General features: G+C 57.7%; 2 gene segments (V, D, J or C); both read left to right on the plus strand.

Moving 5' to 3' along the window:
- Nucleotides 9045-20915, plus strand: LOC102191415. The segment is given in 7 exon segments: nucleotides 9045-9223; nucleotides 16703-17026; nucleotides 17103-17435; nucleotides 17688-18002; nucleotides 18140-18472; nucleotides 20447-20562; nucleotides 20648-20915. Coding segments are annotated over 6 exon segments (1122 nt in total).
- LOC102185461 overlaps nucleotides 10091-22729 on the plus strand; it is a 133371-nt gene continuing 120732 nt past the window's right edge. Inside the window, exon 1 of the C gene segment in view lies at nucleotides 10091-10138.

Here is a 22729-nt window from a genome sequence, read left to right on the forward strand (position 1 = left end):
CACTTATTTCTGCCCTAATTTTTATGATTTCTTTCCTTCTACTAACCCTGGGGTGCTTCATCTCTTCTCCTTCCAGCTGCTTCAGCTGCAAAGCTATGCTCTCTATTTGGCTCCTGTCCTGTTTCTTGAGGCAGGCTCACATTGGATGAACATTCCCTTTACCGCTGCTTTCTCTGAGTCCCACAGGGTTTGGGTTGTTGTGTTTTCATTTTCATTCTTTTTATGCACATTTTTACTTCTTTTTTTATTTCTTCTGTGATTTGTTGGTTATTCAGGAGTGTGTTGTTCAGCCTCCATGTGTTTGTATTTTTAATAGTTTTTTTCCTGTAGTTGACATCTAATCTTACTGCATTGTGATCAGAAAAGATGCTTGAGATTATTTCAAGTTTTTTGAATTTACCAAGGCTAGATTTATGGCCCAGGATGTGATCTATCCTGGAGAAGGTTCCGTGTGCACGTGAGAAAAAGGTGAAATTCATTGTTTTGGGGTGAAATGTCCTGTAGATATCAATTAGGTCTAATTGGTCTAGTGTATCATTTAAAGTTTGTGTTTCCTTGTTAATTTTCTGTTTAGTTGATCTGTCCATAGGTGTGAGTGGGGTATTAAAGTCTCCCACTATTATTGTGTTATTGTTAATTTCCCCTTTCATACCTGTTAGCATTTGTCTTACATATTGTGGTGCTCCTATGTTAGATGCATATATATTTATAATTGTTATATCTTCTTGGATTAATCCTTTGATCATTATGTAGTGTCTTTCTTTGTCTCTTTTCACAGCCTTTATTTCAAAGTCTATTTTATTGGATATGAGTATTGCTACTCCTGCTTTCTTTTGGTCTCCTTTTGTGTGAAATATCTGTTTCCAGCCCTTCACTTTCAGTCTGTATGTGTCCCTTGTTTTGAAGTGGGTCTCTTGTAGACAGCATATATAGGGGTCTTGTTTTTGTATCCATTCAGCCAGTCTTTGTCTTTTGGTTGGGGAATTCAACCCATTTACATTCAAAGCAATTATTGATAAGTATGATCCCATTGCCATTTACTTTGTTGTTTTGGGTTCGAATTTATAACCCTTTTCTGTGTTTGCTGTCTAGAGAAGATCCTTTAGCATTTGTTGGAGAGCTGTTTTGGTGGTGCTGAATTCTCTCAGCTTTTGCTTGTCTGTAAAGCTTTTGATTTTTCCATATTTGAATGAGATCCTTGCTGGGTTGTAAGTTATTTTCTTTCATCACTTTAAGTATGTTCTGCCAGTCTCTTCTGGCTTGAAGAGTTTCTATTGAAAGATCAGCTGTTATCCTTATGGGATCCCCTTGTCATCCCCATATTTGTTGTTTTTACCTTGCTGCTTTTAATATTTGTTCTTTGTGTTTGACCTTCATTAATTTGATTAATATGTGTCTTGGGGTGTTTCGCCTTGGGTTTATCCTGTTTCAGACTCTCTGGGTTTCTTGGACTTTGGTGCCTATTTCCTTCCCCATTTTATGGAAGTTTTCAACTATTATCTCCTCAAGTATTTTCTCATGCCCTTTCTTTATGTAGTCTTCTTCTGGGACTCCTATGATTCAAATGTTGGGGTGTTTAACATTGTCCCAGAGGCCTCTGAGGTTGTCCTCACTTCTTTTGATTCTTTTTTCTTTTTCCCTCTCTGCTTCACTTATTCCCACCAGTCTATCTTCCACCTCACTTACCCTGTATTCTGCCTCGGTTATTCTACTGTTGGTTCCCTCCAGAGTGCTTTTGATCTCAGTTGTTGCATAAATATTCATTATTGATTGACTCTTTTTTATTTCTCCTAGGTCCTTGTTAAACTTTTCTTGCATCTTCTCAATCCTTGTCTCCAGACTATTTATCTGTAACTCCATTTTGTTTTCAAGATTTTGTATCATTTTTACTATCATTACTCTGAATTCTTTCTCAGCTAGACTCTCTATCTCCTCCTCTTTTGTTTGTTTTGGTGGGCTTTTATCATACTCCTTTGCCTGCTGAATATTTCTCTGCCTTTTCATCTTGCTTAGGTTGCTGTGTTTGGGGTGGCCTTTCCTCTTACTGCTTTCATAGGGTTTTTCTGGTTTTTTTGGGGGGAGGGGGGGTTGGCTTTCTGTGTGCTCTTTATATTGGATGCCTTTCACTAGTCCATCTTCCAGGTCACTTATTCTTTCTTCTACTAGATTCATCCTGCTATTCATTGCCTTGAGCTCAGCATTCATCTCAGCAAAGGAATTTTCTAATTTTCCTTGCTCCTCCTTGAGTTTTTAATTCCTTTTAACAGTAATCTGCCTTTCTGTTGATAGCCTTTCATAATTCCTTCAGTATTTTCATTACTTCCTTTTTGAACTTGGTGTCCTTAGGCTCAAGAGGTCTGTCTCATTATCTACTCCTTCTGGGGAATTCCCTTGGTCTTTTAGGTGGGAGTGGTTTCTCTGATTCTCATGTTACTCATATTTCTCCCAGTCCTTGAATTTAGGAAAAACAGTTGTCTACTGTGGTCTCCATTGGCTACTTTATAAGGAGTAGCCTGCGTAGGTCTAATATACTTTGGTGCCAAGGCTGTTTTTCGTGTGAATGCCTGCTGTCCCTTTCCACAGCGTGTGCAGGCCATCAGCCATCCCCTTGGCAGGAGGTGTGCACTGGGCATTGGGCAAGGTTTCCACTCTGCTCTGTGGGTGTCACAGCCCCGTTGGGGGAAAGTCTGTGCCCTCGCTGTTGAAGTAGAGGCCCTCAGGTCTGTTTCTGAGCTGCCGTTATGGTCTGTGGTGGGAGGTAGGTGTGGCTGGAGCACCACCACTGGAGAGAACCCACTGAGCATCCCTCTTCTGGAGCTGCCCGTCCGGGAGTGAGTCGTGCTGCGTCGCCTGTCACCCGATGTGACAGCTCACAAAGCACACTGCTGCTGGCACTGCCCCTGGCCCCGCCTCATTGCTGGGAATGCTGGCAGCCTGCCCTGGTGTCCCCCAGTCATCGTTTTCACAAGGCCACCAGCTCAGATCCACTGAAGGCAGGCTCCAGGAACACAGCGGTTGTGTGCCTGGACCTACCATGGAGGCAGCTCAGAGCCAGACCCAGCCCAGTATTGGCACGCACACACCTACACAGCCCACAGCTACCAAGAACAGACCTTTCCAGCTTCTGGAGAACCTGCTGCCCATCCGGATGACCTATAGCTGCTGAGTTCACAAAGACGGCCATGGTGATAAATTCACAGCTGCAGGAGGAGATCTCAGCCCTGCTTCCTAAGTCAAACAGACCCTGGGGCTCAGCTATGGTTGCCCACCTCCATGAGCAGGCAGCCCACTGCGTCTGCTCCTGGAGCCTGCCGAGGCAGCAGCAGCTGAGACGTACACTCCTGAACGTGCCACTGTGGTCCTGTTGAGTGCACCCCAAAAACTGCCAAGGTGCTATCCTATTGATCGCATCCCAGAGCTTACCAAGGTGGTGTCCGATCAGGCACATGCTGGAGCCCACCATGGTGGTGTCCGATCAGGCACACCCTAGAACCCCCCAAGGTGGTGTCCTGTGGGGCACATACTAGAGCCCTCCAAGCTGATGTCCACACCCTAGAGCCCACCAAGGTGGTGTCCTGTGGGGCACACCCCGGAGCCCGCCAAGCTGATGTCCTGTGCAGCACAAGGGGAACAAGGTTGCTGAGGCATGTCTTGCCCAATCATTCACATGCCTCTCACCAATGGTGCTTTGCTTCTAAGGCAGGCCCAGACTCCCTCCATGTACTCCCCTGATTGCAGCCGTACCACACTCCTGCCCCTTCAGGCTGTCTCTGTGCAGCCAACACCACTTCTCTTCCTGAGTCCTCTAAACCCCAAGTTTCATCCCACAGTTCCTGCCACACACCTCCTGCCACAGGGAGCTGGTATGGCTCCAAGCAGAAGCAGCACCACCAGCATAAAGGCAGCTGGCCGTATGTAGGCTGATTGTGGCGGGTCAGTTATGGTGGAGGACAGTGCGGGGGCACCTTTGGATGTGAAAGCCAATTCATCACCATGCCTTCAAGGGGGACCTTCCTGTTGTGTGAGCCAAGTGTGCCATGTTTTCTGGTTCTGTCCATCCTGAGACCTCATCCACAGGACAGCCACTTTTCCCAGCATGGTGTGGGTGGTCAGTCAGGACCCCATGGTCACTGGGAGCCTTCCAAGAATTCCAAGGGTGCTTGGCTCTTCTCCTGGCCCCTCCCTTTACCATTGGCTGGAAATTTATGGTGGCAAGAGTCTGTGGGAATGATGAAGAAGTTCACAGCAGGAAAGAACCTCAAAATCCAAGTCATGACCACCCTCATGGGAAAAGCTGGCAAACTACCTCAAACACGCATAAGACTAGGCAAGGCAAGCTAACGCATGCAGAGAAATTCATGCAAATTCCTGCAAACTAATGAGTGTGAGCACATCCAGGCAAGCGAGTGCACACAGCAGTGACCAGGCCACCTGCTTGGTGCCCCTCCCTGACCTATAGGGGAGGGTGAGTGTCCACAGTCTGGGCCCCATCTAGGGCTTTGGGTCCCCCTGGGGACTGTTGCCCAAGCATTGGCCTTGGCCTGATGCATGTAACCTTAGGGCAAAGGAGGGTTCGTGAAGGGGGCATCATGGTCCCTGAGACCCTGCCAAATGTGTAGTCACTGTACTGAAGGGATGAGCATGTCCCACTCTCAGGGGGATTCTCCCCTGGGGTCTGAGCCCAGGGGGCTCCTGCCCTGTCACTGAAAACCCATCCACGTTGCTCACATCCTTTCCCCAGCAGCTTCCATGGCAGCCAGTCTCCAGGCAGAAAGAAGAGGCTAAGAGAAGGCACTCAGAAGCAACTCTGCCTCCCCGGAATCACCCAGAGGAGAGCATTCCCGGGTCCCGGGTCCTGTGGGTGAAGCATCGTTCTGAACACGGAGGGGTGGAAGCAGCGGGGCTCCCCTTCCTGCATGAACAGCCAGGCTGCATAGGGGCGACTTGCTGCCACTCTTCCTACCTGCCACAGGGCAGGAGAGAGGGCCTGTCATGCGTCCAGCCATGGCAGCTGCCCCATAGTCCTGAGGGAGTGGCCAAGATGTCCTCAGAGACACAGCCCGCCCCCACACCCTCAGCCTTAAGCAAGCTCCCACCCCGCCTCCTCACTTGTGAGGAGGCCACCAGCCTTGGTCGTCCCAGTGAAGGTCAGGCCTCCGTCACCTGCAGCTGGAGGTGTCCTTCCCATGCAGTCCCATGGGAAGGGCCCAAGAGCCCTTGTAGCTCACTGGCTATTTTCAGAAGCAATGGCATGGATGTGCCCTGACTCTAATGAAGCATCTGTGTGACCAGGGCAACCTTTCCTCCTGCCTCAGTCTCAACTGGACTCCACACCCTGCTTAGGGCAGCCCAGTCAAGAGACACCTTCGCAGCCTCATGCTCCAGAGTGGGGTAGGTCACCCACCCTCCAGAGCGGTGTGGGCAGAAGACAGGAGACTGACTCAGCATGGCCAGTGGGCCCGGGTCCAGCTGCTCCACCACGGAGATCCAGACGCGTCATCTGGCAACTTGCTGCCGCTAGCATCGTGTCCTTTCTCTGGTTTGAGGAGGGTGGGGGCAGGACGGGGTCCCGGAACTCAGCCACTGGATGCCGTAGAAGGAGCCCAGCCTGGGCATGAACATGGCCAGCTGCATGGTCTGCAAGCTCTGGACCTGCCACCCCTGCACTTACCCAATCTCTGCACACCATTGCTGGGAAGAGGCAGTTGTGGGGTGGAGGGGGGAGGCAGGTCAGACTTGGAAGGGCTCAAAAAGTCAAAGCCATATCCTGTCACTTGTTGGGGCCAGACAAGGGCAGGGCTGCCGCCCACACAGGGCCCACGATGCTGTGACCTAGCTGATCCTGTGCCAGCAGGGCCCTGGCTGCCCGGGGCTGGAGATGCAAGCCCAGTGAGAGGGGCTGGCAGGGCACCATGGGCACCTCCCCTACCCCAAGCAGGAACCAGAGACGCAGGAGGGCCACAGCAGTTGTTTCCTGGAGGGCCTGGGGCAGCCACATCCCCCATTTCCTAAAAGGGAGACACGAGGCCCCAGAGCCAAAACCAGGTCTCTCAACAAGCCCCCCCATCCTTCAGCCTCTTTGCTGGACACACAGGTGGTGGTGGTGGTTTAGTCGCTAAGCCACGTCTGACTCTTTGTGACCCCATGGACTCTAGCCTACCAGGCTCCTCTGTCCATGGGATTCTCTAGGCAAAAATACTGGAGTGGGTTGCCATTCCTTTCTCCAGGGGATCTTCCCGACCCAAGAATCAAACCTGGATCTTCTGCTTGCAGGCAGATTCTTTACTGACTGAGCGATGGGCACCCAGGTGGATGAATTGAAGCTTAGCTGGCAGTCCAAGCCCCTTTAAGGAGTGGGTGCACTTTCTCGCTCACGCTTTCCTTAAGCCTGCACAGCAGGGCATCTTGCCTGAGAACCGGCCTTTCTTTAGGAGCTGATGATCACACAGCACAATGTCTCACTCATGGAAATGCTTCTCGGAGGCTCTATGTTAATGCTTATTGCGTCTTGCCTGGGAACCTATTTCTCAAGATTTGTATCCCTGATTACACAGCGACAGTATATATCTCACCCAGAGATGTTGCCCAGAACTCCCTGGCTAATCTTGTACTGAAGTTAGCTCGGGACATATGCCTTGGGGAAGGGTCTGGCGGAGCTCTTACAACCTTGAGGCTCCTCTTCTTACCTGTTCTCAGCAGCCAGTTGAGAAATAAGACTCAACTAGGCCGGTATTGTCCTACTCTCTTCTGGTGTCTGTCAGAAGCTTTTCTGTCCCTTTCACTTCAAGTAAAATTCTACACAAAGCTCAGGTGACTGAGACTGTCTTTGGTCCCAGAGTTAAACCTTCCCCTTCAGAGACCACAAAGGGGACCAGCGGCACCACTCACCAAACACTTCAAGCTATCACAGGCCACCTTAAATCCAACTGCAAAAACTGCCAGCCATTCTCCTCCGGGCACAAGGCCCAGCCTCTAGCCGTGGCCTCAGGTGGACTTAGACACAGAGAGACTTCCCAACATGCTGTCCACTCACCCCCTCCCTCAGCAAGCCTCCAGGGCACGGTCATTCCCCCTAGTCCAAGCCATATCTGTGCCCTTCTCTCCCACCCCCAACAGTGGTCCAAGGGCGAGCATGCCCACCACGCTCACACCTGGCCCCCCAAGGGCCCACCCATGGCTCCTGACACCCATGCCCCAGCTCTGATGCTGTTGAGGGCAGACCCCCTCCCCTCCAGCCCCTAGGGTGCATGCAGGTCTGGAAGAGCAGCAATCCTCTCCTTGAAACCATCATGCCCCTCCCCTCACACCTGCCTGCCTGCCAGGGGCATTTAGAGCTGAAACTCCTCCCCGAGGACAGCAGCCGGTGGACAGGGCAGGCCCCAGCCCTGGGGGCACCCCGTGGTGCAGCATGCAGTGCGACCTCAGCCCCTTGACGCCGCTCCCATGGAGGCCAGTGAGAGGTGAAGTTAATAAGGGGCTTCTGCCAGCTTCACAGCCACGGCCAGAGAGAGCCCCTGACAGACCCCCGGTGCCAGCAACCCAGAGGGCCAGCAACAGCCCCGGCCCGCCCCCCACCGACTGCCCCCATGGGCCTTTCTCCAGCTGAGAACACAGCTCCAGTGTGGGTTGATGCAAGACAGCTCGAATCTCCCCTCATTTCCAGAAGAGAAGGGACCCAGCGCAGGCCACCTTCGGCACCGTAAGGATCATTAACAGTGACAGACTCTGTGTGTCCAGCCCAGGAATGGCCCTGGGGATCAGTGGGCAGGGCTCTCCAAGGGGCTCGGTGGCCGACCCCCCGGCCCCACCTCGCCCGTGGCCAGCCCTCAGGGTTTTGGCCAAGCCAGGAACTGGGTGGGGCCACAAAAACTGACAGCTTTACAAAAGCCCCTGAGCAGAGCGGCCCCAGGGAAGTGGGGGGATCTCACTCTGAGGGTTCCCTGTCAGGGCATATGGGGTCAGGTCAGCCAGGAGCCTGAAGGCACTGGAGAAGAGCCACCTGGGCTGAAGGTGCAGGAGCCTCCCAGGTGGGCACGGAACAGGGCCCAGCCCAGGCGAGGGGCCAGGTCCCCAAGGCCCGGGTTGTACGGAGCCTAGGGAATCAGGGGTTGGGGCAGTGAGCCTCAGGAGGAGCAGGGAGCATGTGACCTCAAGGGAACAAAGCAGGTCAGGAGTCAGCAGATGCTCAAATCCCAGACCAGGGGCCTGAGGCAGGCAGGTGCTTCGAGGGTGGGGGGCAAGTGTCTTCGGGAAGACAGACTTGCAGCTCCTGGGGGCTTCCTGGGGGCTTCCTGGGGACCCTGAGTGGGTTTCCATGCCCCCCAGCACAGGGCCAGCCCACTGTGACTATGCTGACTTCCATCTCTGGGACCAGGGTGCCCTGGTCACCGTCTCCTCAGGAGAATCTCGTGTCCAGTGACCAAGTCAGGGGACAATGGGACTTGGGTGGACTTGGGATGGGAGTCAGGGCCAGCAAGGAGGCAGGGTGTGTTTTTGTAGGAAAGAAGCAGCAGAAGAGAAGCTGTGCTGCTGGGACTTGGATCTCTGGGGCCAGCGCACCCCAGTCACCGCGTCCTTGAGCAGTGTCTCCCTTGCAGTGCTGCCTGGGCCTCGGGCAGTTCCCTGGGCCTGTGCAGCCCCACCATGCCCGGAGCAAGGCAGGGTCCTGGTCTAGTGGGGTCCTGCCCTTGGATCTGCCAGAGCCCCTGGAGGTGAGGCAGCTGAGGCCTGAGAGGAGCTGGCTGGGTGGGAGGAAACGTGGGCGGAGCCCGGCGGGGTCAGGGTCTGTGAGGTGAGGGCAGGGGAGGCCTGACCTCCCAAGGGTTCATGTCTTGGGGACAGCCGGGACGGCGTCCTTCATCATTGCTTTTGACTCCTGGGGCCAGCACGCCCCGGTCACAGTTTCCTCAGGTGAGACGGCTCTCTGCCCGCTCTGTCCTGGGCTGGGAAAGAAGTCTCCAGAGGCCCCTTGGTCTGTGGCAGACCCTCTGTGGCCCCTGAGGGATCTGCTTCTGAGGCCGTTTGCCTCTCTGCCCTGTTGAGGTGGCGCCTCTGCCTGTGGAATGTGGCCAGGCAGAGTGGGCTCTGTGGACCTGGGGGCCTGGCTTTGCATGGGAGCAGAGGCCGCCAAGCCTTGGGTTTTCGCACAGCCCCTAACGGGGCCCATGGCACTGTGACTATATTGACTACTGGGGCCCAGGACTCCTGGTCACCGTCTCCTCAGGTGAGTCCTCACCAGCCTTCTCTCCTCACTCTCTCTCAGAGTTTTGGTGCACTTTGGGGGAAATCGAGGGTGTCGGGTCTAGAGGGCCTGGGACGGCCAGGGGTCTGAGATGGGGAGGGCCCAGGGGCCCAGGCTTACAGCAGCAAGGAGCAGAGGCTCCAGGCACCCTCTCCTTCTGGGCTCTAGCCAGGGCTTTCTCTGGGGGCCTCAGCCACCCCTGGGCTCTGGACTCCCAAGGTCCCAGCTGTGCTGGCCTCGTGAGGCCACATGTGAGGTAGTCCGGAGGCCTCAGCCGGCCACGAGCTCGTGCTTGGGGTCCCAGCATCACTGTCACAGTGTAACGACTGGCTCAAGCACTGGGGCCAGGGACCCTGGACACTGTCTGCTCAGCTGAGCCCTCACCACCCCACTTCACTGCACCTGGGGAGGCCTGGGGTGTCAGAGATCCAGGGGCATTCTGGAGGTCAAGAAAGGGAGCTGGGGAGAGGGTCCCCGCCCCAAGGACACCACAATGTGGGTATGAGGCGGCTCCTTTGGCGGGTCTGGCTGTCTGACTTGAGCAGGACCGGGGGCTTCCGTCGCTTTCTGGGGCAGGTGGCTGCTCAAGGCTGGACTTAGGTGTCTGTGGGTCACGGTCAGCTGGCCCAGGCAGGCGGTGGTCTGGCCTCTGGGGGCCAAAATGGGACATAGTGTCTCTGGCACAGTCAGGTGGGGGCGGGGCCAGCAGAGGGTCACAGGCAAGTGACTTTGACCAGCGGCTTCCCGGTGGCGCCTGGAGATGGGGTGGGGGCCCAGGTGCCTCGAGCCTTGCCAGGCTCCCAAGGTTTTTGTTGGGCGAGGCTGGAGATAATCACCACTGTGATTACTACGGTGTAGATGTCTGGGGCCGAGGACTCCTGGTCACCGTCTCCTCAGGTAAGAGCGGCCATACAGAGCCTTTGCTTTCTCTCCTATTCGTGGGATTTTTCTGAGCATCACTGGTCCTCTGATGTGTCCTTGTCCCCTCCTCCCCGGGGGGACTGGGCAGCCTGGCCAGGAGGGACCAGCTGCCCTATGCACTTCAGAGTCTCTATCTTCTGATGGCTTTAAAAAACCAGAATCTTGCTGGCATTCAGAGGGGGCTTGGGCGGGAAGGGCCACCAGTGGGGGAGTCCCAGGCCTCCCTTGGCAGCAGGGCAACTTGCTGTGGTCCTAGCCTCTGCGGAGGAGCGTGTCTGGATAACTTAGGGCCTCAGGAGCGCCGCCCGCAGCGGGGGCAGAGAACACCCTCCTCGGGTGAGGTGTGCTCTGCACTAGACTGTGTTTAAAATTCTTTATTGGGCAGGAAGAGAATTGTCTAGGTGAGGACGGACACGCAGTGTCCCGACCGTGGCAAGAGAGGGGAGGCTGGGGAGGTGACGGGCGCTGGGCTTTGTGAGGCCACTCTAAGAGAAAGAAAAGCTGTTCGCCAGAGGAGGTGTGCTTGCGAATACCAAGACAGGGCATCTTCAAAGCGACTCCTGATAGTCTGGAAAATTGAAACTTTAAAAAGAGAGATATTTAAAGTATTTTAAATTTTTATCATTTAATTAACAACTGCGAATCATGGCTTTGGAGAGTTGAGTACGAGTTTGGCCGAAAAGTACTAACTAGGTTCCATCGGCCCTCGGCCCCAATTCAGGGCTGTTTTGAGAATAATAAATTCAGCTTATTTTTTTAATGTAATTGGTGGTGCCGAGTTAGTCAAGATGGCCACGGGCCGGACTGACCACCTGCAGCAGGTGGCAGGAAGCTGAGAGTCTGTTTTTGGAAGCAAGAAAAAACAGTTGGTAAATTTATCGCTTCTGGTTCCCAAAAGGTGGTTTGCGGCCGGTTTTGCCCAGCCCCACAGAACCGAAAGTGTCCCACTGAGCACAACAGCACCTGGCTAATTTGCATTTCTAAAATAAGGCGCAGATGCTGACCGAAACTGGAAGGTTCCTCTTCTGACTATTTGAATCAACTTCAGCTTTAGCTTATCAACTGCTCACTTATATTCATTTTCAAAGTGGATGTTTAAGAAATTAATCTGTCTCAGGCGCATTGTATCAGTGCATTGCTGCACTCTTTGATGAGTCACTCCTTCAAGGTGGTTGAGCTGAGGCCGTGCACACGCCGCGCGCACGGTGGGTGTGCTCACAGTCGCAGCTGGCCGGCTCCCTCCTGGCGATGAAGCAGCTTTCTCAGTGCGGCACCTTTGCTGCAGGATGTTCAGGGCTGCCTTTCAGGCACCCATCCCAGGACAGCCTTGGGGTGACGCGTGGGCATTCGCCGTGAGTTACTCTGGTCACACTACTAGCCGGGGGACTGAGAGGGTGCCCAGTGGGGTGGGAGTCAGCAGGGCCCGGGACCGTCTGGAGGGACAGTCTCTGCTCTGAGTCCCCAGGCTCGCCGAGGCTGGGGGGTCTCCTGGGACTGCCCGCACCTGGGGATGCGCGGGTCAGGTCATGAGTTAGCGCAGGGAAGGGATTCGGAGGAATCCGCCCAGGTCAGAGAGCCCACGGGACATGCCAGGGACCAGGCGCCGAGCTGTGAGAGGCAGGAGCCGGTGCAGGCAGACTTGCTGCCCCGGGACGTCTGCATGAAGTGTTTTTGTTTCTACTTGAAAGGGAATCTATACCTACTGCCTGCGACGCTGGGGTGCTTCACACCCACAGGGACCACTTCCCGCGTCCACACTTAGGTGTTCAACGCACCTTTGGGGTTCAGATGGTCGCTGTGTGCTAGAGAGTATCCTCTTTCTCAGCAGAACTTTGTAATAAAGACAGAATTGGGAGCAGGCTCAGATAAGAGGCATTTCCCGTGGTTTTTAATGAGGACATTTGCCAGAGAGCAGTTAGTCACCAGGACTCTTTTAGACTCGGGGTAGGAACTCAGGCCCACAGCACGTACCCAGACAGCCAGGCCCCAGGGACGTGTGCCCAGGCTCTCCTCTCCCAGAGAAGCCGTGCTGCCTGCTCAGCAGAGACAGGGCCTCTGTCTGAGGGTGGCAAGCGTGCCTCAGCCTGTGAGATGCTCTAGAGAAGCTAAAGTCGCCAGCAAGCTTTTCACCCAGAGTGGAGGGTGGCGGTGACTGACGGCTGGGAGAAGGGCCGGCTGGGCCTGGTGTGGGAACAGAGGCATTGGCCGCCCAAGGGAAGGGGCGAGAGGGCTCCCAGGAGGAGAAGCGGGAAGAGGCTGGGAGGGGTGAGCCCAGCTGGGCAGCGTCCGCAGACCAGGGGCTTTAGCCAAGGCCAAGGTCCAGAATCTGACCCTTTCTCATCAGAACTACTGGGCTTTCACGTCTGTGAGGGCAGCCCTGGGCCACCGACAGCAGGTGAGCTAGGCTGAACTGTGCTGAGCTGAGCTGAGTTGAGCTAGGCTGAGCTGTGCTGAGCTGTGCTGAGCTGAGCAGGTGAGCTGGGATGAGCGTGCTGAGCTGAGCTGGACCGAGTGGGTGAGCTGAGCTGGGCTGAGCCAGTCTGAGCCAGGTTGAATTGGGCTGAGCTGGGCTGAGCCGGGTTGAGCTGAGCTGAGCTGAGCTGGGCTGGGCTGGGCTGGGCTGGGCTGGGCTGGGCTGAGCTGAGCTGGGCTGAGCTGAGCTGGGCTGTGCTGAACAGGTGAGCTGGGATGAGCTGTGCTAAGCTGAGCTGGAAGCAGTAGGTTAGGTGAGCTGAGCTGGGCTGAGCTGGGCTGCGCTGAGCTGGGCTAAGCTGGGCTGGGCTGAGCTGAGCTGGGCTGGGCTGAGCTGGGCTGAGCTGAGCTGGGCTGAGCTGGGCTGGGCTAAGCTGGGCTGGGCTGAGCTGAGCTGGGCTGTGCTGAACAGGTGAGCTGGGATGAGCTGTGCTAAGCTGAGCTGGAAGCAGTAGGTTAGGTGAGCTGAGCTGGGCTGAGCTGGGTTGAGTGGAGCTGGGCAGAGTGGGTGAGCTGGGCTGAGCTGGGCTGAGCTGGGCTGAGCTGGGCTGGGCTGAGCTGAGCTGGGCTGGGCTGAGCTGAGCTGGGCTGAGCTGAGCAAGTGAGCTGGGATGAGCCGTGCTAAGCTGAGCTGGACGGAGTAGGTGAGCTGAGCTGGGCTGAGCTGGGCTGAGCTGGGTTGAGCGGAGCTGGGCAGAGTGGGTGAGCTGGGCTGAGCTGAGCTGGGCTGCGCGGAGCTGGGCTAAGCTGAGCTGGGCTGCGCGGAGCTGGGCTGCACTGAGCTGGGATGGGCTGGGCTGAGCTGAGCAGGTGAGCTGGGATGAGCTGTGCTAAGCTGAGCTGGACAGAGTAGGTGAGCTGAGCTGGGCTGAGCTGGGTTTAGCGGAGCTGGGCAGAGTGGGTGAGCTGGGCTGAGCTGGGTTAGGCTGAGTTGAGCTGGGCTCAGCTGGGCTGAGATGGGCGGAGTGGGTGAGCTGGGCTGAGCTGAGCTGAGCTGGGCTAGGCTGAGCTGGGCTAGGCTGAGCTGGGCTGGGCTGGGTGGAGTGGGTGAGCTGGGCTGAGCTGAGCTGAACTGGGCTGGGTTGAGCTGGGCGGAGTGGGTGAGCTGAACTGAGCTAAGCTGAGCTGGGCTGGGTTGAGCTGGGAGGAGTGGGTGAGCTGGCTGAGCTGGGTTGAGCTGGACTGAGCTGGGTTGAGCTGGACTGAGCTGGGCAGAGTGGGTGAGCTAGGCTGAGCTGAATGGAGTGGCTGAGCTGGGCTGAGGAGGGGCTGGGTTGAACTGGGCTGAGCTGGGTTAAACTGAGCTGAGCTGGGCTGAGCTGAGCAGAATGGGTGAGCTGGGCTGAGCTGGGCTGGGCTGGGCGGAGTGGGTGAGCTGGGCTGTGTTGAGCTGAGCTGAGCTGGGCTGAGTTGAGTTGACCTGGGCTGAGCTGAGCTGGGCTTGGTTGAGCTGGGCTGAGCTTGGCTGAGCTTTGCTAGGCTGAGCTGGGCTGAGCTTTGCTGGGCTGAGCTGGGCTGGGCTGGCCTGAGCTGGGCTGAGCAGGGTGGAGTGGGTGAGCTGGGGTGAGCTTGGGTGAGCTGGGCTGAGCTGGGCTGGGCTTGGTTGAGCTGGGCTGAGCTTGGCTGAGCTTTGCTAGGCTGAGCTGGGCTGGGCTGGCCTGAGCTGGGCTGAGCAGGGTGGAGTGGGTGAGCTGGGCTGAGCTGGGCTGTGCTGAGCTGAGCTGGGCTAGGCTGAGCTGGGCTGGGCTGGGTGGAGTGGGTGAGCTGGGCTGAGCTGAGCTGAGCTGGGCTGGGTTGAGCTGGGCGGTATGGGTGAGCTGGGCTGAGCTGAGCTGAGCTGGGCTAGGCTAGCTGGGCTGGGCTGGGTGGAGTGAGTGAGCTGGGCTGAGCTGAGCTGAACTGGGCTGGGTTGAGCTGGGCGGAGTGGGTGAGCTGAGCTGAGCTAAGCTGAACTGGGCTTGACTGAGCTGGGCAGAGTGGGTGAGCTGGGCTGAGCTGAATGGAGTGGCTGAGCTGGGCTGAGGGGGGCTGGGTTGAACTGGGCTGAGCTGGGTTAAACTGAGCTGAGCTGGGCTGAGCTGAGCAGAGTGGGTGAGCTGGGCTGAGCTGGACTGAGCTGGGCTGAGCTGGGCTGAGCTGGGCTAGGCTGAGCTGGACTGAGCAGGGTGGAGTGGGTGAGCTGGGCTGAGCTTGGCTGAGCTTTGCTGGGCTGAGCTGGGCAGGGTGGGTGAGCTGGGCTGGGCTGGGCTGGTCTGGCCTGAGCTGGGCTGGCCTGAGCTGGGTTGAGTGGGTGAGCTGGGCTGAGCTGGACTGAGCTAAGCTGAACTGGGCTGGGTTGAGCTGGGCGGAGTGGGTGAGCTAGGCTGAGCTGGGCTGAGCTGGGCTGAGCTTTGTTGGGCTGAGCTGGGCAGAGTGGGTGAGGTGGGCTGAGCTGGGCTGAGCTGAGCTGAGCTGAGCTGGGCTGAGTTGATTTGACCTGGGCTGAGCTGAGCTGGGCTTGGTTGAGCTGGGCTGAACTGGGCTGAGCTTTGCTGGGCTGAGCTGGGCTGAGCTTTGTTGGGCTGAGCTAGGCTGAGCTTTGCTGGGCTGAGCTGGGCAGAGTGGGTGAGCTGGCCTGAGCTGGGTTGAGCTGGGCTGAGCAAGGTGGAGTGGGTGAGCTGGGGTGAGCTGGGATGAGCTGGGCTGGGCTTGATTGAGCTGGGCTGAGCTGGGCTGAGCTTTGCTGGGCTGGGCTGGGCTGGGCAGAGTGGGTGAGCTGGGCTGGGCTGGCCTGAGCTGGGTTGGGCTGGCCTGAGCTGGGTTGAGCTGGGCTGAGCTGGGCTGAGCTGGGCTGAGCTGGGCTAGGCTGGGCAGAATGGGTGACCTGGGCTGAGCTGGGCTGGACTGAGCTGAGCTGGGCTGGGCTGGGCTGAGCTGAGCTGAGCTGGGCTGAGCTGGGTTGAGCTGGGCTGAGCTGGGCTAGGCTGGGCAGAATGGGTGACCTGGGCTGAGCTGGGCTGGACTGAGCTAGGCTGGGCTGGGCTGGGCTAGGCTGGACTGAGCTGAGCTGGGCTGGGCTGGGCTGGGCTGGGCTGAGCTGAGCTGAGCTGGGCTGAACTGGGCTGAGTTGGTTTGACCTGGGCTGAGCTGAGTTGAGCTTTGCTGGGCTGAGCTGGGCAGAGTGGGTGAGCTAGGCTGGGCTGGGTTGAGCTAGGTTGAGCTGGCCTGAGCTGGGCAGAGTGGGTGAGCTGGGCTGAAGTGAGCTGAGCTGAGCTGGGCTGAGCTGGGCTGAGCTGGGCAGAGTGGGTGAGCTGGGCTGGGCTGGGTTAAGCTGGCCTGAGCTGGGTTGAGCCGGCCTGAGCTGGACGGAGTGGGTGAGCTGGGCTGAACTGAGCTGAGCTGAGCTGGGCTGAGCTGGGCTGAGCTGGACGGAGTGGGTGAGCTGGGCTGAACTGAGCTGAGCTGAGCTGGGCTGAGCTGGGCTGAGCTGGGCAGAGTAGGTAAGCTGGGCTGAGCTTGGCTGGGTTGAGCTGGGAAGAATGGGTGAGCTGGGCTGAGCTGGACTGAGCTGGGCTAGGCTGAGCTGGACTGAGCTGGGCTGGGCTGAGCTGGGCTGAGCTGGGCTGAACTGAGCTGAGCTGGGCTGAGCTGATCTGGGCTAGCCTCGGCTTAACAGGGGTATGCTGGGTTAACCATGGTGGGCTGAGACTGGGCCAGCAGAAGTGAACCCACTGAGCTGGCTTGACTTGGGCAAACTGTTGAGATGCTTTGGGTCCATTTAACCTCCGCTGAGGCTGGTGGGTCTAGATGGACTGAGCTGACCCCACTGGACTGTCCTGGTCAACAGTGGGCTGACCTCAGTGATCTGGTTGTGCTGAGGACTGGGGCCTGAGTGTATCAGTCTTATTGATGACCCCAGACCCCGGGTCAGGTCCCAAGTGGCTGAGCCGTGGGCAGTAAGGGTGGGCTGGCAGGGCTGAGTGTGCCCTCTGCTCCACTGTCCCAGAGAGAAGGTGGAGCTGCCCACACCCCCGACCAGCAAGACGCCTCTCACCCCCGCTTCTCTTGTGTCCTCTCTCGGGTCCCCAGAAAGTGAATCTCACCCGAAAGTCTTCCCCCTGGTGTCCTGTGTGAGCTCCCCGTCTGATGAGAACACGGTGGCCCTGGGCTGCCTGGCCCGGGACTTCGTGCCCAATTCTGTCAGCTTCTCCTGGAAGTTCAACAACAGCACAGTCAGCAGCGAGAAATTCTGGACCTTCCCCGAAGTCCTGAGGGACGGCTTGTGGTCGGCCTCCTCTCAGGTGGCCCTGCATTCCTCAAGCGCCTTTCAAGGGACGGATGGCTACCTGGTGTGTGAAGTCCAGCACCCCAAGGGAGGAAAGCCCGTCGGGACTGTGATGGTGGTCGCTCCAAGTGAGTCGGGCCTGTCCTGTGGTTGGGTGCGGAGGGGAGGGTCCAGGCCCCACTGACCCCTTGTCCTTCTCTGCAGAGGCGGAAGTGTTGTCCCCCGTCGTGAGTGTCTTTGTCCCGCCTTGCAACAGCCTCTCTGGTAACGGCAATAGCAAGTCCAGCCTCATCTGCCAGGCCACTGACTTCAGCCCCAAACAGATCTCCTTGTCCTGGTTTCGTGATGGAAAGCGGATAGTGTCTGATATTTCTGAAGGCCAGGTGGAGACTGTACAGTCCTCACCCATAACATACAGGGCCTACAGCATGCTGACCATCACAGAGCGAGAATGGCTCAGCCAGAGCGCGTACACCTGCCAGGTGGAGCACAACAAGGAAACCTTCCAGAAGAACGCGTCCTCTTCGTGTGATGCTAGTGAGTGCAGCCCTGGTTGGGGGGTGCTCACCCTCAGGTCTGCAGACACCACCCCAGACGTGCCAGCTGCTCCCTGAGCCTTGGCTTCCCAGAGCGGCCAAGGGCAGGAGGGACTGTGCAGGGTGGCTGGGGGCCGGCGCCCCTCCAACAGGGCCCCAGGCTCACAAGGGACTCAGCCAAGTAGGCCCTGCTCTTTGGGCAGACCTCTCCCTTCACCTGATTTCACTCCAAACAACTCTCTCCCACCTCCAGCACCACCGTCTCCCATCGGGGTCTTCACCATCCCCCCATCCTTTGCCGACATCTTCCTCACGAAGTCAGCCAAGCTTTCCTGTCTGGTCACAAACCTGGCTTCCTATGATGGCCTGAACATCAGCTGGTCCCATCAGAATGGCAAGGCCCTGGAGACCCACACTTATTTTGAGAGACACCTCAACGACACCTTCAGCGCCAGGGGTGAGGCCTCAGTCTGCTCGGAGGACTGGGAGTCCGGAGAGGAGTACACGTGCACAGTGGCCCACTTGGACCTGCCCTTCCCAGAAAAGAGCACTATCTCCAAGCCCAAAGGTAGGCCCTGCCCCGCCCCGCCCCTGCCCTCCACCCCAGACTCTCCCACAGCTTCCGGGGTCTGAGGACAGCAGGCAGGGCCAGGAGAGGACCCACGCTCCCCAATCTCACCACTGTGCCCCCCTCCCCCACCTCAGACATCGCCATGAAACCGCCGTCCGTGTACGTGCTGCCTCCAACGCGGGAACAGCTGAGCCTGCGGGAGTCAGCCTCCGTCACCTGCCTGGTGAAGGGCTTCGCGCCCGCGGACGTGTTCGTGCAGTGGCTGCAGAAGGGGGAGCCTGTGGCCAAGAGCAAGTACGTGACAAGCAGCCCGGCGCCCGAGCCCCAGGACCCCAACGTGTACTTCGTGCACAGCATCCTGACAGTGACCGAGGAGGACTGGAGCAAAGGGGAGACCTACACCTGCGTCGTGGGCCACGAGGCCCTGCCCCACATGGTCACCGAGCGGACCGTGGACAAGTCCACCGGTAAACCCACCCTGTACAACGTGTCCCTGGTCATGTCTGACACGGCCAGCACCTGCTACTGATGCCTGGTCAGAGCCCCCAGGTGACCGTCGCTGTGTGCGTGCATGAGTCTAACCATGCTGATGCGTGAGATGTTGCCTTTTATAAAAATTAGAAATAAAAAGATCCATTCAAAAGATGCTGGCTATGAGTGAGCAAAGCTCTCCCTGCTAGGTCTGTGGCTGTCTGCCCTCACCCTGCAGACCACCCTCCATCATCCGCACCCCCGCCTCCCCACTCGCTTCCAACCCACGCCCAAGAGCCCCGGTGCTCCTTGCAGGATGCTCACAGCAGGCCGAGCCCATGCTCGCTGCGCCTCTAGTCACTTCCATGCCCACACTGGGGGCACACGGGCGTGCAACACACACACATGCACACCGTCACACACATACATGCAGAGAGACGCATGCGCACGCACATGGACAGAGACATGGGCACGCGTGACACAGACATGTGTGTGATGGACCTGGGTGAGCAGGCACACACACAGACATGGACGCATGAACATGTGGACACACAGACACACATGCACACGCACACTCACACCGAGCACACACAGTCACAGCCACTCACAGGCACATGCACGTGGGTGCTCACACGTGTGTGTGAGGACAAGCCACGGACATGTAGACGTATACGCACAGATGTGCACATGCTCACGCACACACACGCACACACTGCGCACACCCAGGCTTGCACACTCGGACCCCAGCCCTTGCACACCCATGGCCACTCACTGCCCTGTCTGGCGGGGTCCCTCTGCACCACACCCACGCTCTGCTTGTCCCTCTGTCTCAGCTTGGAGGTACACCTGGGGGCCGGCCCAGCCTGGACTCCTCCACAGCCCCCAGCCCCAGCCCCAGAGCAGGGTGCGCAGAGGGCCACTCTGGGTCTGGCCAGAGGCAGCTCCTCAGGGAACTCAGGGCCCATGTCCAGGAGGGAGGCTTCTCCCAGTCCAGGCCCTTGTGAAGGCGGCAGGGCCCCAGTTCTCCTCTTTCCCTGTGAAGAGACAGACTCAGGCACGTCCTGACAGAGCGAGCCGTGCCTGGGAGGCCCCCCTTGGAGCAGGCAGCTGCAGGGCCACACGTGAACCTGGGGTGGAGGGCACTGAGCCGATGGGCGAGGGGGTCGCCTCTGCCGACCACACCAGTGCCCCTTCAGGCTGACTCCCAACCTCCCCTACACTCCTGACTCTCTGGGGACCAAGGGCCCGTCAGTGTAGTGGCTGCAGACCTAGGTGACTGTCCCAAGCCTTTGTCCCAGCGTCACTCTTCCTGGGCCTCAGATGTCTATCTGACCTCCTGATCCCACAGCTGTGAGTCCTGCAGTCCAGGCCCCAGCCAGGGCCCCACATGGCCTCTCTCATACATGCTGTGGCTCCAAGACAGAGAGAGATGGAGGCCAGAGGGATGGGCCCCTTGGCACAGGCAGCCATCTGCCCCCAGGGCTTGTCCTCACTGGCTGGGGAGCCCACCCCAAACCACCAGAGACAGGACGCCCCACCACCACTGTCAGCCCCCCATGGCCCCATGTCCTCCAGAGGAGCCAGGACCCTGGGGCCACCCCCGCCTCCAGCTCGGTGAGACCCCACCCTGGTGTGTGCGTGAGTGCACTGTCTCGCTCTCTACCACCCCGGCGCTCCTTGGGCCAGGCACTCGGGGTCACTGCTTGGCTCAGCCTCAGCCACGCTCTGCCCCTGCTGGCTGCGGAATCAGGCAGCCAGGGGCCTACCACACCTGGCCAAGACGCTGCCTGACAAGGCCCGGAGCTCCCAGCTGCCCCGGGGGTGCCGGGGAGGCAGGCACACGCCTGCTCGCCTGCCCGCTTGCTTCTGCAGTCCCCCAGCCCTTCTGGCGAGTCAGCGCGGCCGAGGAGGGCCAGGGCGGGCTCTGCGGGCAGCTCAGCCATGCTGACCCTGTGCCCTGTCTCCCGCAGAGGGGGAGGTGAGCGCCGAGGAGGAAGGCTTCGAGAACCTCAACACCATGGCCTCCACCTTCATCGTGCTCTTCCTCCTGAGCCTCTTCTACAGCACCACGGTCACCCTGTTCAAGGTAGGCCACCTGGCCCCGGGGAGGGGGTGAGGCCGCAGGCCCCCAGTGCCCCCGTACCCACTCACGCTGTCTCTGCCACCCGCAGGTGAAGTGACGGCCGGCCAAGGACACGGGGCACCAGAGATGGAACAAGGGGGGCTGCCTTGGGGCCGGGCCCCTGGCCGATGTGGCTTGTTCGCTTGTACTGAAATCTTCCCCGCATCCTCTCCAGCTTCAAGCTGTAAGAAACTGGCTTTTCTCGGAGTGGCTGAGTGCCATGGCCAAGCATGGAGCCCGCAGTTATAGGCCCCACCTGGCCCTGCTTTGCAATGTCGCATTTGTGGCCTTAAAATAAACAAGGATACTTTATCTTATGAAACTGCTTCCTCGTGATGGATTTTTTCCCCCCAAGCCACACTCCTGTGTGCCACATATCCTGAGTGCTGAACCCATTACTGGCGGGAAAGGGACGGGTGTCTCCTCCCAGGCCCGTGGTGCTACGCAGGGGCCGTGTCTTGGGGCTGATCCAGAGGGAGGAAGATGGCCGAGCTGCAGAAGATCCCAGGACTGGTTTCCCAAGGTGGCCTGAGCTGGGGCCACTGTGTGCATCCGTGGGGACCCTGCCAAGAGCCCCAAGGACACCCTGTCCCTCTCTGCCACCATTCCTGGAATCCCAACCATGGGAGGGCTTGTCCAACCTCAGGTGCACGTGGTGTGTGCAGGAGGGACTCAGGAGGAGGGCCAGTGTGTGTGCAGCCACGCTGCACCCTGCGGGAGTGTGAGGCTTCGCCTGCCGGCCAGAAGATGGTAACTGGAGGGTGAAAGGAAGTCTCAGGTGAAGCTACAGGGAGGGCGCAGGACTGGAGAGGCATGGAGGAAAGGCCTGGAAAGAGGGGGCAGCTGGCAGCAGGGCAGGGGAACAAGGAATTAGCCCTCGGAGATAAGGTGCGGGGGTCCAGGTAGAGGCTGACAGGGGCGGCGGCACGCTCAGGCCCTGGGGAGGTCCAGGCTAGCTGTGGCAGCAGCAGCCAGGGTAGGGTGGGCAGTGGGACCAGAGACGAGGCCCCGGGGGCCAGAAGAGGGAGCCAGGTGAGGGTGACCTGGCTCTCCAGGGAGGCAGCTTCAGGGGCTGGAGGGGGCCTGGGGCTTCCCAGGACGCCTCTCGTGGGGCTGCCAGGCACCTGGCAGTGACTGTCCAAGGGAGTGGGAGTGGACCCGGTCCCCAGAGAAGGCCGCCTCCCAGCAGTAGGCTCCTGGAAGGTGTTTCTGGTTAAATGGTGGCCTTCGCTGCTGGGGTCCAGCCCTGGTGGATCCAAGGTAATTCGAAGCGGGGACAGAGTAGGTGAGGAAAAAACTTATTTATTTATAAATATACGATTAGATTAGGAAGAAATAGTGTAGTAGGAAAATTTAGTGGAGAAAAGAGGCTGAATAACTTGGTTTACGTGGGAAGCCAATAAAGTTCCAGACAAGGAGCTCGCACCGTCTACGTTAGGCCACCGGTGTCCTCTTGAATAGCGGGGGGTGCCCCGCCTTGGGCTCCCCTTCGTGTGGATCTTAGAAGCCGGGGCAAGTAAGTAGAGATGGTGAGCCTCCACGCCCCAGATGGGAATTCAGCCTGAAATTAGAGTAAAGAGGCGACACGGAGGAAACCAGTCCAGCGACTGGCCCGGCCTCTATTGTCTAGGAAGGCCTTTTATACCTTTTTGATTGTACATAGAGATCAATGGGTAACACAAAGTTATGCAGTGTTAGCAGCCCAGACTCTTATCAAAACCGGGCTTTTCTCTCTGCATACCTAGTGGTATACACAAGCCTTAGGTGATTTACATCATCTTCCGGTCAAAAGGGCCAATTAACATTTTACAGCCTTTTTTCTGATAAAGGTTTGTCAACCAGAAGACTTATTTGTGTTGTTCTTCTCAAAGTCTGGTGCCACTCTCAGAAAGCACCAAATAGAGTTACATTCTTACATAGCAAAGGTACAGCAGTTTATAACAAGTGAAAGGAGAACAGTGATTCACAACAAAAGAAGAGTAATCGACTCTAAAGTCTAGTGTTGCTAACATCAAAACTACTATATACCTTTTTCCATATCCCGATTACATTGATTAACATCCTCCCAGGTGCCTAAAAGATAAAGATTATGGAGGCCTGGCAGCAATCATTGAGTCAACAGTGAAATCCG

Source organism: Capra hircus, chromosome 21, assembly GCF_001704415.2.
Source record: "Capra hircus breed San Clemente chromosome 21, ASM170441v1, whole genome shotgun sequence".
Taxonomy (NCBI): Eukaryota; Metazoa; Chordata; class Mammalia; order Artiodactyla; family Bovidae; genus Capra; species Capra hircus.